General features: G+C 41.9%; 1 protein-coding gene across 3 annotated transcripts in view; it reads right to left on the bottom strand.

Annotated features, from left to right (window-relative positions):
• Nucleotides 1-1,460: 1,460 nt before the first annotated feature.
• Nucleotides 1,461-12,566, bottom strand: part of QRSL1 (glutaminyl-tRNA amidotransferase subunit QRSL1) — a 28,200-nt gene continuing 17,094 nt past the window's right edge. For all 3 annotated transcript variants that reach the window (XM_084827218.1, XM_084827219.1, XM_084827220.1), the window contains 4 exons: nt 11,372-11,564; nt 9,135-9,252; nt 6,495-6,700; nt 1,461-2,446 (listed from right to left, as the gene is read on the bottom strand). In XM_084827218.1, the coding sequence (XP_084683344.1) occupies nt 2,235-2,446; nt 6,495-6,700; nt 9,135-9,252; nt 11,372-11,564 (729 nt within the window). In that variant the 3' untranslated portion in view covers nt 1,461-2,234. The remainder of the gene's footprint in view (nt 2,447-6,494; nt 6,701-9,134; nt 9,253-11,371; nt 11,565-12,566) is intronic.

Genomic DNA, 12,566 nt, shown 5'->3' with positions numbered 1-12,566 from the left:
CTGAACGGTTTAGTGGTTTTCCCGACGTTCTTCAATTTAAGACGAAATTTTGCAAGCAGCAGCTCATGATCTGAGCCACAGTCAGCTCCAGGTCTTGTTTTTACTGACTGTATGGAGCTTCTCCATCTTTGGCTGCAAAGGACATAATCAATCTGATTTCGATATTGACCATCTGGTGACGTCCATGTGTAGAGTCGCCTCTTGTGCTGTTGGAAAAGAGTGTTTGCTATGATCAGCATGTTCTCTTGGCAAAACTCTATTAGCTTTTGTCCTGCTTCATTTTGTACACCAAGGCCATGCCTGCCTGTTATCCCGGTGATTTCTTGATTTCCTACTTTAGCATTCCAATCCCCTATGATGAAGAGGACATCTTTTTTTGGTGTTAGTTCTAGAAGGTGTTGTAGGTCTTCATAGAACCGATCAACCTCAGCTTCTTCGGCCTCAGTGGTTGGGGCATAGACTTGAATTACTGTGATGTTGAATGGTTTGCCTTGGATTCGTACTGAGATCATTCTATCATTTTTAAGATTGTACCCCAGTACTGCTTTTCCCACCCTTTTGTTGACTATGAGTGCTACTCCATTTCTTCTAAGGGATTCTTGCCCACAATAGTAGATATGATGGTCACCTGAATTAAATTCGCCCATGCCTGTCCATTTTAGTTCGCTGATTCCCAAGATGTCGATGTTCAATCTTGCCATCTCATGTTTGACCACCTCCAGCTTACCTTGATTCATTGATCTGACATTCCAGGTTCCTAAACAATATTGTTCTTTACAGCATCGGATTTTCTTTTCACCACCAGACACATCCACAGCTGAGTGTCCTTTCGGGTTTGGCCCAGCCGCTTCACTCTTTCTGGCGCTACTTGGAAATACCCTCTGCTCTTCCCCAGTAGCATATTGGACACCTTCCGACCTGAGGGGCTCATCTTCCGGCGTCATCTCTTTTAGCCTTGTGATACGTTCCATGGGGTTTTCTTGGCAAGAATACTGGAGTGGGTTGCCATTTCCTTCTCCAGTGGACCACATTTTGTCAGAACTCTCTGCCATGACCTGTCCGTCTTGGGTGGCCCTGCACGGCATAGCTTATGGCTTCACTGAGTTACGCAAGCCCCTTCGCCACAACAAGGCAGTGATCCATGAAGGGTATTGATGATTGTGCTATAGAATAAATAGCTCTTATTGTCATGTGACTTGTGTACTTAAATTAGTATTCAGAGTGATTAATTTTAGATAGGAAGAAACACAATTTCAGCACACACTAATTACTCATTCTCTACATATGCGTGATCAATACTCCTGGGGCAAAAAGCTTCTCATAAGAAAGAAATTTTGCAAGACCCTAATATAATAATGATTGCATCACATTATACTTGGGCCGAACTGACCTAGGGCTGATTCAAAAGACAATTACAAGTAGACAATAACCTGGGTCTTCACTAAAAGGGACACAAAGTTGGTCTAGAAAGCATCTGCTTTCTCCACTGAAACATGGGAAAAGGAATACAGGCCAGGTTACCACAGCACTGTAGCCCATTTGATATATTGCTGCCATCTAAATGTATGTGGATCTCCAATGCTCAGATCCCAAGTACACTAATTTGGAGGTATAGTATATGTTGAAGTCAGTGGAACATATTCTAACTAAATGGATTGAAAATCATGGCGTAAATTTGATTATAGAGGCTGGCCATCAATATAAAAACTGGAAGGCATCAGAGCAGCTTGCAGTTCCATGAGATGGAGGTGGAAAGAAGTCAAGATGTGTTCTATCTATTGATCAGATTACATGATATATGTCTCTCTCTTTAAGTCTTCCTTGTATTACTAGCCTTTTAAAACTAAGAATGTGTACATAAATGTAGCTTTGTATAGATCTGATGTCTACCTCTCCATGTCCACATTGATGCTTAATTTATCATGCCAATCTTTCTAATCCAGTTTGCTGGGTTATCTGTGCTAGTGCATTTGGGTTGACATTTCATTATTGCAATAACCTATTAGCCTTTTGTTATTTAACAATAAGAAACTATGATACAGCTCCAAACCACATGACAATTTAATTGCACAGTAAAAATACTTCAGATGATCTGAGTTTATTCCATTTACTACATGCTTGCTTCCTGAATCAGAATATCATTCATGCAGAAATTATGTTCAAAGCTTCAAAACACATAGCTTTGGGCTTTCCACAATCCTTTTCATTGTATAGTTAAACCTTACAGTCCTGCTTCATGAAAAAAATGCTGACTTCTCCTGGTGAGGAACAGTGTCAAGGTGATCCATTATCCCTTCTAGTTGTAGGACAGGGAACTGCATTTGCTTTTCAAACCATTTGGCTACTGTGAGAAGCTGCGCCTCATGGAAAGCACGGCCAATAAACTGCAGCCCAATTGGTAAGCCTTTCTCTGAGAGTGCAGAAGGAACACTTACAGCTGGCAGCCCTGAAAGACAAAACACATAATTATTGGCATCATTTGGCAGGAACACCAGGGCAAATATATACGCACAAGGCAAATCTTTAACTTAGCTTTATAAGTTAAAGCTAAATCTGAAACATGCTACCCACATTTATCTCATTTATCCTTAAAACAAACCTTTATTACCATTTTCTTTTATGGCCAATGAGATAAAAGCTTCCCAAAGTCACCCAATCAGACAAGATCAAAACTATGATTTGACGTCAGATCTCCAGCTTCTGAAGGGTAATTTAATATGATCAATGTGGTTGTCCTTCATTAGGTGCTTGACTGAGGGTTCATATTTCAGTTTAAATGTTCATCCTTACTGCTCCCCCAACCCCACAACTTTGGCAAGTGTTTTAAATATATTACATTGTAATTTGTCAACTACTATCAATTTATTGCTGTTTGCATAGCTAACATGAAGATCTTTCTTGAAAACAGCCCATCTTTCATCCACTCCCAGTGGTAAGGAAGAATAACCTATTCCAATTTTCTGGGACTAGGATACACTCATTTTGCAGAAGCCACCAACCATGAGAAGTGGCTAAACAGCCCACACACGAAAGGGCCTTCAAAGAAAATGAATCAGTCCTAAGCATGGTACAAAACAGTCCCCATCCTACTCCAATTTTGGGTTTCAGAACAAATTACCCAAGATCCACACGTCATACATACACATAACACACATAGATGTTCTTAACATGTTCAAGATGGTGTCAGCCACATGTTTTCTGGGCTCTGGAGAAGTTTGGGACTACCATGTGCTCTTTATCAAGGCTGCAAGAAGAATAAACTGAGAGAGAGCCAGATTCTGGGTCCATCTCTTTTTTAAAAACCTAATCTCATCATGATTGGCCAAAATGGGTCCAGCCAATCAATCAACAAATACCAGCCAATAACTTACATGTTGAAAAGGGCCCACAAGTGGCAGGCCTTGTCAAAAGCCAAGTAGAGCAGGTCAAAACATAGATAACATCATACAGTGGGGCTAGAGCAGCCCTTTCCTGCCTAGTAACAAACATATTTGTATTTGATTCCAAGATTCCAGGAAGGAAGGACAAATTTTCTACTTGATGAATTCCTTCCAGTTGTTGCCTTGGTGACACCCAAAGGCATAAATGTTCAGCTAGGACTGAATGCTTGCTGGTGGTATCCTAACATTTATTATTTATTTAAAAGATTTTAACCTGCCTTTCAAGGTACACTGTTTTCGCAAGGCAGCTTATAATATGATAAAAACATAAAGATACAAATTACAGTTGAACAGACACACAGTAAAAACAGCAGCAGCAAATGCTTTTTAGCACCAGATGCAGGCTGGAATAAATGTGTGTTTTTTAAAAAGCCAGCAGTGATGAGACCATTCATATTTCCCTGGGGAGGGAGATCCAAAGGTGTGGGGCCACCACTGAGAAAGCCCCATCCCTTGTATTCGCCATACTAATGACTTATGCTGGTGGGCAAGACAGCAGGGTCTCTGATGCTGATCGTAATGCATGGGCAAGCTCATACAGGTGTAGGCAGTCCTTCAGATAACATAGCCCCAAACCATTTAGGTCTTTAAAACCAGCACCTTAAATTGGGCTCCAAAACCAACAGGAAACCAACGTAAGCGATACAGAATAAGAATAATATGATCCAAATGCCTACTCCCACAAACGTTCTACTTGCTGCATTCTGTACCAGGTGCAGAAATAGTCTTCAAGGGCAGCCCTGCGCGCTTTAGAGTAATACAACCCTGATGTAAACAAGGCATGTGTCACTGTAGCTATGTCAGCTTTCTCTAGATAGGGTCACAGCTGCCAAATCAGCCTAGTCTGGTAAAAAGCACTAAAATAGAGTCTGAGCTTTTTAAAAACAGAACTCAAACTGGCCAAGGTTCATCACAGGTATCTATTTTACCATCATACTTAATGTGTCAAGAGTTTTTAGAGAAGCTGGATGATTAGACACAGTGAGTTCTTAATCTAGCAGAACCAAATTCTGTGGAATATGCTGAAGCTCCCTAAATGGTTCCAATATGAAGCCCTAATATGTGCCTTGGGTACTTGCCAAATATATTGCAACTGTGGGTGAACAGGGAGTGAAAACAGGGAGAACAAAATGGCTCTAGGTAAGTACGATATTAGATCAAATCAGGGTAATACACACACACACACACACACACACACACACACACAGAGTCAGGGCCAGAAATATTGGAACAAGGATAACTGTTTTGGCAGTTGGCCTCTGTACACCACCATACTGAAGTTGAAACGAAACACACCCAGATGGGAGCAAAGTCAGGACTTTCAGCTATAATTCAAGGGGTTTGACAAAAGTGGGGCACTAATCATTCAGGAAGTACAGCCAGTGGCATACACACACACCCCATCGTTGGTGGCTCATAAGTAATGGAACAAACCAACATCATTTCAAACTTCAGGATCGCCTTTAATACCTGGATGAAAATCCTTTGCAGTCAATGACTGTCTGAAGTCTGGAACCCATGGACATGACCAAATGCTGAGTTTCCTCCCTCGAGGTGCTTTGCCAGGCCTTGACTGCAGCTGCCTTCAGCTGCTGCTTGTTGGTAGGTCTTTCTGCCTTCTGTCTTGTCTTCAGTAAGTGAAAAGCATGCTCTATTGGGTTGAGATCAGGAGACTGACTTGGCCATTGAAGAACATCCCACTTCTTTGCCTTGAGAAACTCTTGGGTGGCTTTTGCTGTATGTTTTGGGTCATTCTCCATCTGCAATATGAAGTGGCGTCCTATCAGTCTGGCGGCATTCGGCTGAATCTGAGCAGAAAGTATAGCCCTATACACTTCAGAATTCATCCTGCTGCTTTTATCAGCAGTCAGGTCATCAATAAACACCAGTGACCTGGTTCCATTGGCAGCCATACATGCCCATGCCATAACATTGCCTCCACCACGTTTGACAGATGATGTGGTATGCTTTGGATCATGAGCTGTTCCTTTCCCTCTCCATACTTTTCTCATCATTCTGGTACAAGTTAATCTTGGTTTCATCAGTCCAAAGAATCTTATTCCAGAACTGGGCAGGCTTTTTTAGGTGTTTGCTGGCAAAGGCTAATCTGGCCTGTCTGTTCTTGAGTGTTACCAGTGGTTTGCACCTTGTTGTGAAGCCTCTGTATTTACATTCATAAAGCCATCTCTTCACTGTAGATGTTGACAATGACATGCCTACCTCCGAAACAGCATTCTTGACCTGGCTAGCTGTTGTGAAAGGGTTCCTCTTCACCATGAGCAGAATTCTGCGGTCATCCACTTGAGTTGTCTTCCGTGGTCTGCCAGGCCTTTTGCTGTTGCTGAGCTTGCCAGTTAATTCCTTCTTTTTCAGGATGTTCCAAACTGTTGTATTGGCCACTCCCACTGTTTTTACGATCTCTCTGATGGGTTTATTTTGTTTCCTCAGCCTAATGATGGCTTCCTTCACTCACATGGACACCTCTTTGGACCTCATGTTGGGAGTTCCAGTGAACAGCTACCAAATGCAAATGTAACACTCAGAACCACCTCCAGGCCTTTCATCTGCTTGCTTGATCATGGGGTACCCAGGAAACAGGCCACACCTGGCCATGCAGCTGCTTGTCAGCCATTCGTTCCATTACTTATGAGCCACCAACGATGGGGGGGGGTGTATGCCGCTGGCTGTAGTTCCTGAATGGTTAGTGCCTCACTTTTGTCAAACCTCTTGAATTACAGCTGAAAGTCCTGACTTTGCTCCCATCTGAGTGTGTTTCCTTTCAACTTCAATGTGGTGGTGTACAGAGGCCAACTGCCAAAACAGTTATCCTTGTTCTAATATTTCTGGCCCTGACTGTATACACACACACACACACACACACACACACTCATACACACACACACAGATGTGTGTGTGTGTGTGTGTGTGTATAAATAAATAAAGAACCAGAGTTTATTGCTGTTTGGAATTCTCCAGTGCTGCTGCCTAAATGACCGATTCAAGAAATAAAAAGTATCATTAGAAAAAGTGTTAGGAACTTTCATGTTTTCTTACCAGCCATGTTGACAGCCTGAGTGAAAATGTCATCCTGCACGCTGCGGGTTCTGTTGTCTTCTTTGATGAACTCTACGTATGGCACAGGATGGCTCAGAGTGGTTGGAGTGAGCAAAATATCAACACCAGAACTGAAGAGTTTTGCAAAATCAGTGGCAATAAGCCTTCTCACTTTCTGGGCTTTGATAAAATACTTCTCATAGTTCCTAGAGAGTGAAAAGGGTTCTGTGAGAACTAGAAAAAGTGAAGTGAGTCATTCTAGTCTTGTAGTCAACTAAGGCATGGGTGGGTATAAATTGCAATAAAACATTCATTTTCCCAAGCCTACTGCTAAAGCCAATGCATGAGTCAAAGCATCTTTACACCAGCCTCAACTTTTCAGCTGAATACACCATTGGTCTTCAATGCACTATTCTCAGAAGTGAAGTTTATTCCTAAAAAATTACTAGTTATGAAACATTCAGATGACCAATCTATCCAAGCTGAGCCTTTTTTCCAGGGCTAGCTCAGTCATCTTGTCCTGCCAAAGGGTAAGGATTTAACAAAACATCAGTTGCAAATGTATGGTAACATTTTATTGAGCAGGGGTAGTGTAGTATTGTACCTAAAATCTCTCAGCTGTGCTGCTTATGTATGCTACGTCTACTGTTAGCAGTCTTTTTCTTCCTCATCTTCTGGACTAAGAAGCCATCTACTTCTACCTGCCTTTCTTTAATCACCCAGTGCTACTGTTCTTGGTATATCATTAAAGATCTTTTTGAAAAAAAATTGTACCTTCTTATTTCAATTAGGCTAGGCTGGAGATGATGACCACAGCTTATTAGAAGAGGACATATCGGATTTCATTTGGATTTCACTGGCACAGATCACAGGCTAAACAGCTGCTGATCTCAATGAGGGTTTACAATCCTATGTATGTTTACTCAGAAGTTAATCCCCCTGAGTTCAACAGCATTTACTTCCAAGTAAGTGTCCACAGGAATACAGCATTATTCATTTAGATCAGTAGCTCACGCAATCCTAAATATTTGAGTCCGTATGTAATAACAACAACGCAGATGTCAGAAACAGCTGTGGAAGTGTTGTGACAATGTGCTGTAACAGCAGGTGGTACACCCCACCCTAACGACAAAGAAAATTATGGAGAACTTGAACTAGGTTTAAATATTCAGTACAAAGCCCTTCTTTACCACAGTGCGGTGTGGCTACCCAGAGTAGTGGCGGACTCTTTTTCCTTGAATGTTTTCATGGCAAGGTTGGTGTGGCATGATGCCCTGACACAGGCCACAGTTCGGAGGGGAGAGGAATTAGTGAGGGCCTTGTTCCTTTTCCTCCTCTCCAAGCAGTCCCTGGGCATCCCAGCTCAACTGGGCTGCCTCTTTGGACATTCATCTCACCCTTCCCACAGTTAACAGCATCCCAGTACACTGTCTGTCTCCCAGTTGTTAATTTATTGCTATTATCGATCTCGTTTGCATCCCAGCATCCCCCCTTCAACAATCTCAGAGCAGCATGCAGGGTCTATCCCATTTTATCCTTCTAAAAGCCCTGTGAGGTCGGTTAAGCTGAGCGACAGCGACTAGCTCAAAGTCACCCTGGGAACCATCATGGGTGAACAGGAATCTGACCAGGTCTCACCAGTCTATCCAATACACTACCCTAGAAGAAATCAAGGGACTGATACAAACCATGCATGCCTTGTAAGGCCTGCTTTGGAATTCTCCCCATGACCTTATGAAATATCCACAGCTGTTCTCAATCTGGAAGTATCAGAATCTCCACTGTTTCTTGTCCTGGTTCTCTAGCAGCTACTGTACAGACCTGCTTCTTTAGGAACAGCATAGCCTTATAGATAACAGTTGGTCCATCTAGCCTAGTTTTGTCCACACTGACTGGCAGCGGCTCTCCGGGGTTTCAGACAGGAATTTTCCCAGCCTGTCCTGGAGAGTTCAGAATTGAACCTGGAACCTTCTGCAGGCAAAGTATGCACTCTACCGTTGAGCCACAGCTCTTCGCCAGGATGCTGTTCTATATACTCTTGATATAGAATAGCTTTCTTGGGACAGGGAATGTAATGCAACCAGTTGGGTCCCTTCCATTCAGTCATCCAAATGGGGCTGACATTCAATCCTAGTTTCTCTGACTGAAATCAAAACCTGACCTGCTAAACCAGGAGTATGCAGCCTGATGCCCTCCAGGTGTTTTGGACTTCAACTCCCATAATCCCAGATTATTGGCCAGGCTTGCATGGTCTCATGTGAGTTGTAGTCCAACACAGCTGGAGGGCACCAGGTTGCTTACCCCTTCACTAAACTATCTATCAGAAGTGAAGATTTTGTACCTAACATGTGCACAGACATACATTGAGGTTTTCACTTAGAGAAAATTAACATAAGCTCCCAGCTAGGAGGGAACATTGGAAAGGAAGACGAAGAAAAAAGAGAGAGTCACCTATTATATTGTGCAGAATTTTAGAAAACAATGTTTTGCTGTATATCACAACTACAGCAGTATCAGCAATAATAATATTGCCTTAACTAGGTGGAAAAATCTGTCCGGCATGAGTAATTTCACCCTTAACTGAACAACAAATAAAATGCTGGCTTTGTAAGTTTGAGCTTTAAAATGTGCTGAACTTACTGTTTTAGCAAGAAGTAGTTCCCTGATAGAATTCTTCCCCTTACAACATCATTAAAACCTTCCCGGCGTGTTGCTGCATACAAGGCTTCAGTGGACTTGTCAGCGCTGCTGCGGTGTCCTAACGTTAAAAGTCACCAGCAATTTGGAAACACATTTGAAAAACTATTCCGAGTTACATCATGAATAAACAATAGATATGAATATACTGTACAGCATAAAAGTATATCAGAGGTTCACATACTGTTGTTGCACACATTTAAATGTTCCACGTTTAAATGTTCATTCATGGGCAACAAAGCAAAAATTTCCACGAGTTTCAACAGCAGCCATCTGAGGTTGCTATTCAGACTAATGCTGAGCTGAATTTTCTTGGCTGAACATTTTTGGCATGAAAAGGAACATCTGAGGGGCCTGAAATGTTTGGCAAAAGTCTCCTGGAAGTTTACCTTTTTAATGTTTGTTTGCTCACCGTGCATTGGCCTTGGAGCAATTACTTTTCTCAAATAATCCAGTATCCAGCCATTAAAATTAATAAAATATGCACATGTATACACTAGCACTTTATGGGCACCATATTTTACCTTACAATAGTCACAAATGTTCCAAAGACTTGCTGTGCCATCACATAAGCATTTAGGATGAAGTGTGCCGAAAGTTACACATCACCTCACAAAACATCATGCAAAACTGGTGTCACAGCATGCCTTATGGAAGCAGAATGTTTTACATTCCGAAACAAATGTTTTGAATTAGGGCCAAGACTTGTTCAGCTTTGTTATTTCGACCTGCCACCGGAATAAAATCCTGGGAACAGGAATTTGGGAGTCAAGGTGTTGAAGTACAATGTTTCAATTGACTTGGCACTTAAAAAGCACACTGAAAAGTACAGGAGAGAGCGATACCAAACAGGAGCCATTGTCTTTGACCAGGAAGTACAGAGATATTTCAGTAACACTGCATTCTCTCATCAGTTGACCTTGAGTACAGGCTAACAATTGAGCTGAACAATGCATGTACTTTGTGCTGCAGTCAGAGCATGCTCTTCAAAGGACAAAGCTGAGACAACATTTCTCTCATAACAAAAACATACTCCCAGGAATAACAATAATAAAGACACTCATCCACCAACGGACCTCACTGAAGTCAATGAGAGACTTTCCATAGCGCTAAAGAAACTTTGGCAAAGGCCTAATCTTTCTTTAATTAAAGAGCACATCAGATATGCTGGCTCAGAATTAGCACTGTGGCAGGTTGTGTATTTCTCCTGACATCATTAATGGATCGACATTTACTCAATTAGCCTCATGCTGTGTGTTGTGACTCACAGAAAGGTATACATAAGAAGCCCAAGGTTTTTCCCCCCTAAGATATTTTTTTCTTTTAAACATACTTGGCTTTTGTTCTAAATGCAGCTTACTTCAGCTGAGACTTGTCTGATGTTGGTTAACAGGGCTTAACCAACTTTCATAATTCTTTGAACTGTTGCCTAGCTATAAATAAATAATCATTGTGTTTATGCCCAAGTGGGATATTCAGTCCAAACAAGGTAGCCCCCGGACATTGTGCTCTGCCGATTTCTGTCCTGACCTTCCTGTGTGGAGAAACTGTTTTGTCTGCCAACTTCAGAGACCAGCCATTTCCATATAATACGCCACTGTAGAAACCAAACAATCAGCAAATCCATACGCAGCTCTAGACCTACCCTAGGCAAGGAGAGCCCTGTGGTGGGACTTCCTGGGAAAGGGGCATGCCTTTCTCCCAGAAGTGGGGCATCATTCCACAATCCTTAATCAGCTTTTCTTGCTGGTATCCCAGAAGAAGGTAAATGCGCAATGTGGATCAGCATTGTTCAAATATACTGTAGGGAACGTAGCATTCTCTCTCTCACGCATGCACATACACATCCCTTACATTTTATCTGCCACCTTAGAAGCTTCCATCTCACTTGTATACTGGCTGTTTGCCAGTCCCATCTGCCATGTTTCTTTTTGATTCTGGCCAGTTATAGAGGCTCAACAGATCTTACACAGCTCATGGGCTGCCAATTAAAGACCAATACTCATATATAATATCATACCCGAGCTGACCTTTTTTAACAAGGTTTATATTACATTTGCTCTGGTGGGCAATGAATGTGTATATCTTACGTAAGTCTTTAATGGGGTTGGACTCGAGGGTCTTACAGGCCCCTTCCAACCCTATTGTTCTATGATTCTATGAATGTAAAGAAGCCTTACCGTACTCCAGACCGTCGAATCTGGCCATGTTCGAGGCAACTTCTGCTGCGCACAGCACATGATAACAAACAATGGAGTAACTGGTGTGGGGCAGGCTCACATCAATCACTTTGGCGCCAGCTTTCTCAAAGAAGTTGGCTGCCTTGGACCACACTGCCAGAGTTTCATTAGACAATCCTGATGCATTGTATTCCTTGAAAAGGGGGGGGGGGAAGCATGATTTTATGCACAAGCATATTGATGTACATGCATTTCTTCATCTGAGCTGGAATTGTCAAAAATACTCAAGTGGCTCATGGTACGTTAAAGGAAACTCTCTCTCTTTTGCTCTCTGAATTACATTTCTTTCTTTCTTTCTTTCTTTCTTTCTTTCTTTCTTTTCCTTTTAAAAATTATTATGCAATGTTTCCTTTGGCAGGCACTTAGGGCAGCATGTGTTTGAATCTAGTTACAGACTCGGTGCCAGACTGCAGCTTGCTTCAGAGGCCAGCCTGTTTTTGTCACCTGATTGGGAATGGCTGGGCTGGGATAAGCTCTAGCTCAGGGAACCAGAGTGATGACTTAGGAAGAAATGACAGGCAGGGAGCTCACTGGCAAAAGAAGAGCGAAGAGCTTCTGTTAGGGTTTTTCACAAAACAATGCAGATTGAAGTGTTTTAGGCTACTAAAAATGATAACTACTAAAAGAAGAAAAGTAATAAGCAACATGGAGTTTTAAACCCTTATCCTTTGCAGTGAACAATTATCACATGTAAGGCTCAATTCCATGTGTAGTGATGACACAGTCACAGTAATAATGCTTCTGCTGCTCCCCCTTGCCTCAAATAACTATTGCATATATATTTCCTCAAACTAGAACAAAAACCTTCTTATAGGCCAGTTCTTATAGTTTCTGTAACTGCATACTGAGTGCTTTACAGTTTCTACCCCATTTTCAGTCCACTCATTTGGCGAAAGACAAAATGATAAACCATAAGTGTTGGTCCATATATTTAGAATATGAATTTCATTCTCTAAAAAACAAACAGGGCTTTTAAATACCTTTCACTGTTTCCCCAGAAAAAATCAAAGTATATCCACAAGGAGCACATTTGGATTACAAGAATACACATGAATAACTTCAGAATTCCCTGCCTACAGCTAGGGTTTCTACGATTCTTTTCCTCAATAGCAACTGCCCTGCACCACGTGAAGGG

Source organism: Heloderma suspectum, chromosome 1, assembly GCF_057233095.1.
Source record: "Heloderma suspectum isolate Gila_16-S chromosome 1, 16-S_ref, whole genome shotgun sequence".
In the NCBI taxonomy this organism is placed as follows: domain Eukaryota; kingdom Metazoa; phylum Chordata; class Lepidosauria; order Squamata; family Helodermatidae; genus Heloderma; species Heloderma suspectum.
This window is presented reverse-complemented; position numbering and strand designations above follow the sequence as displayed.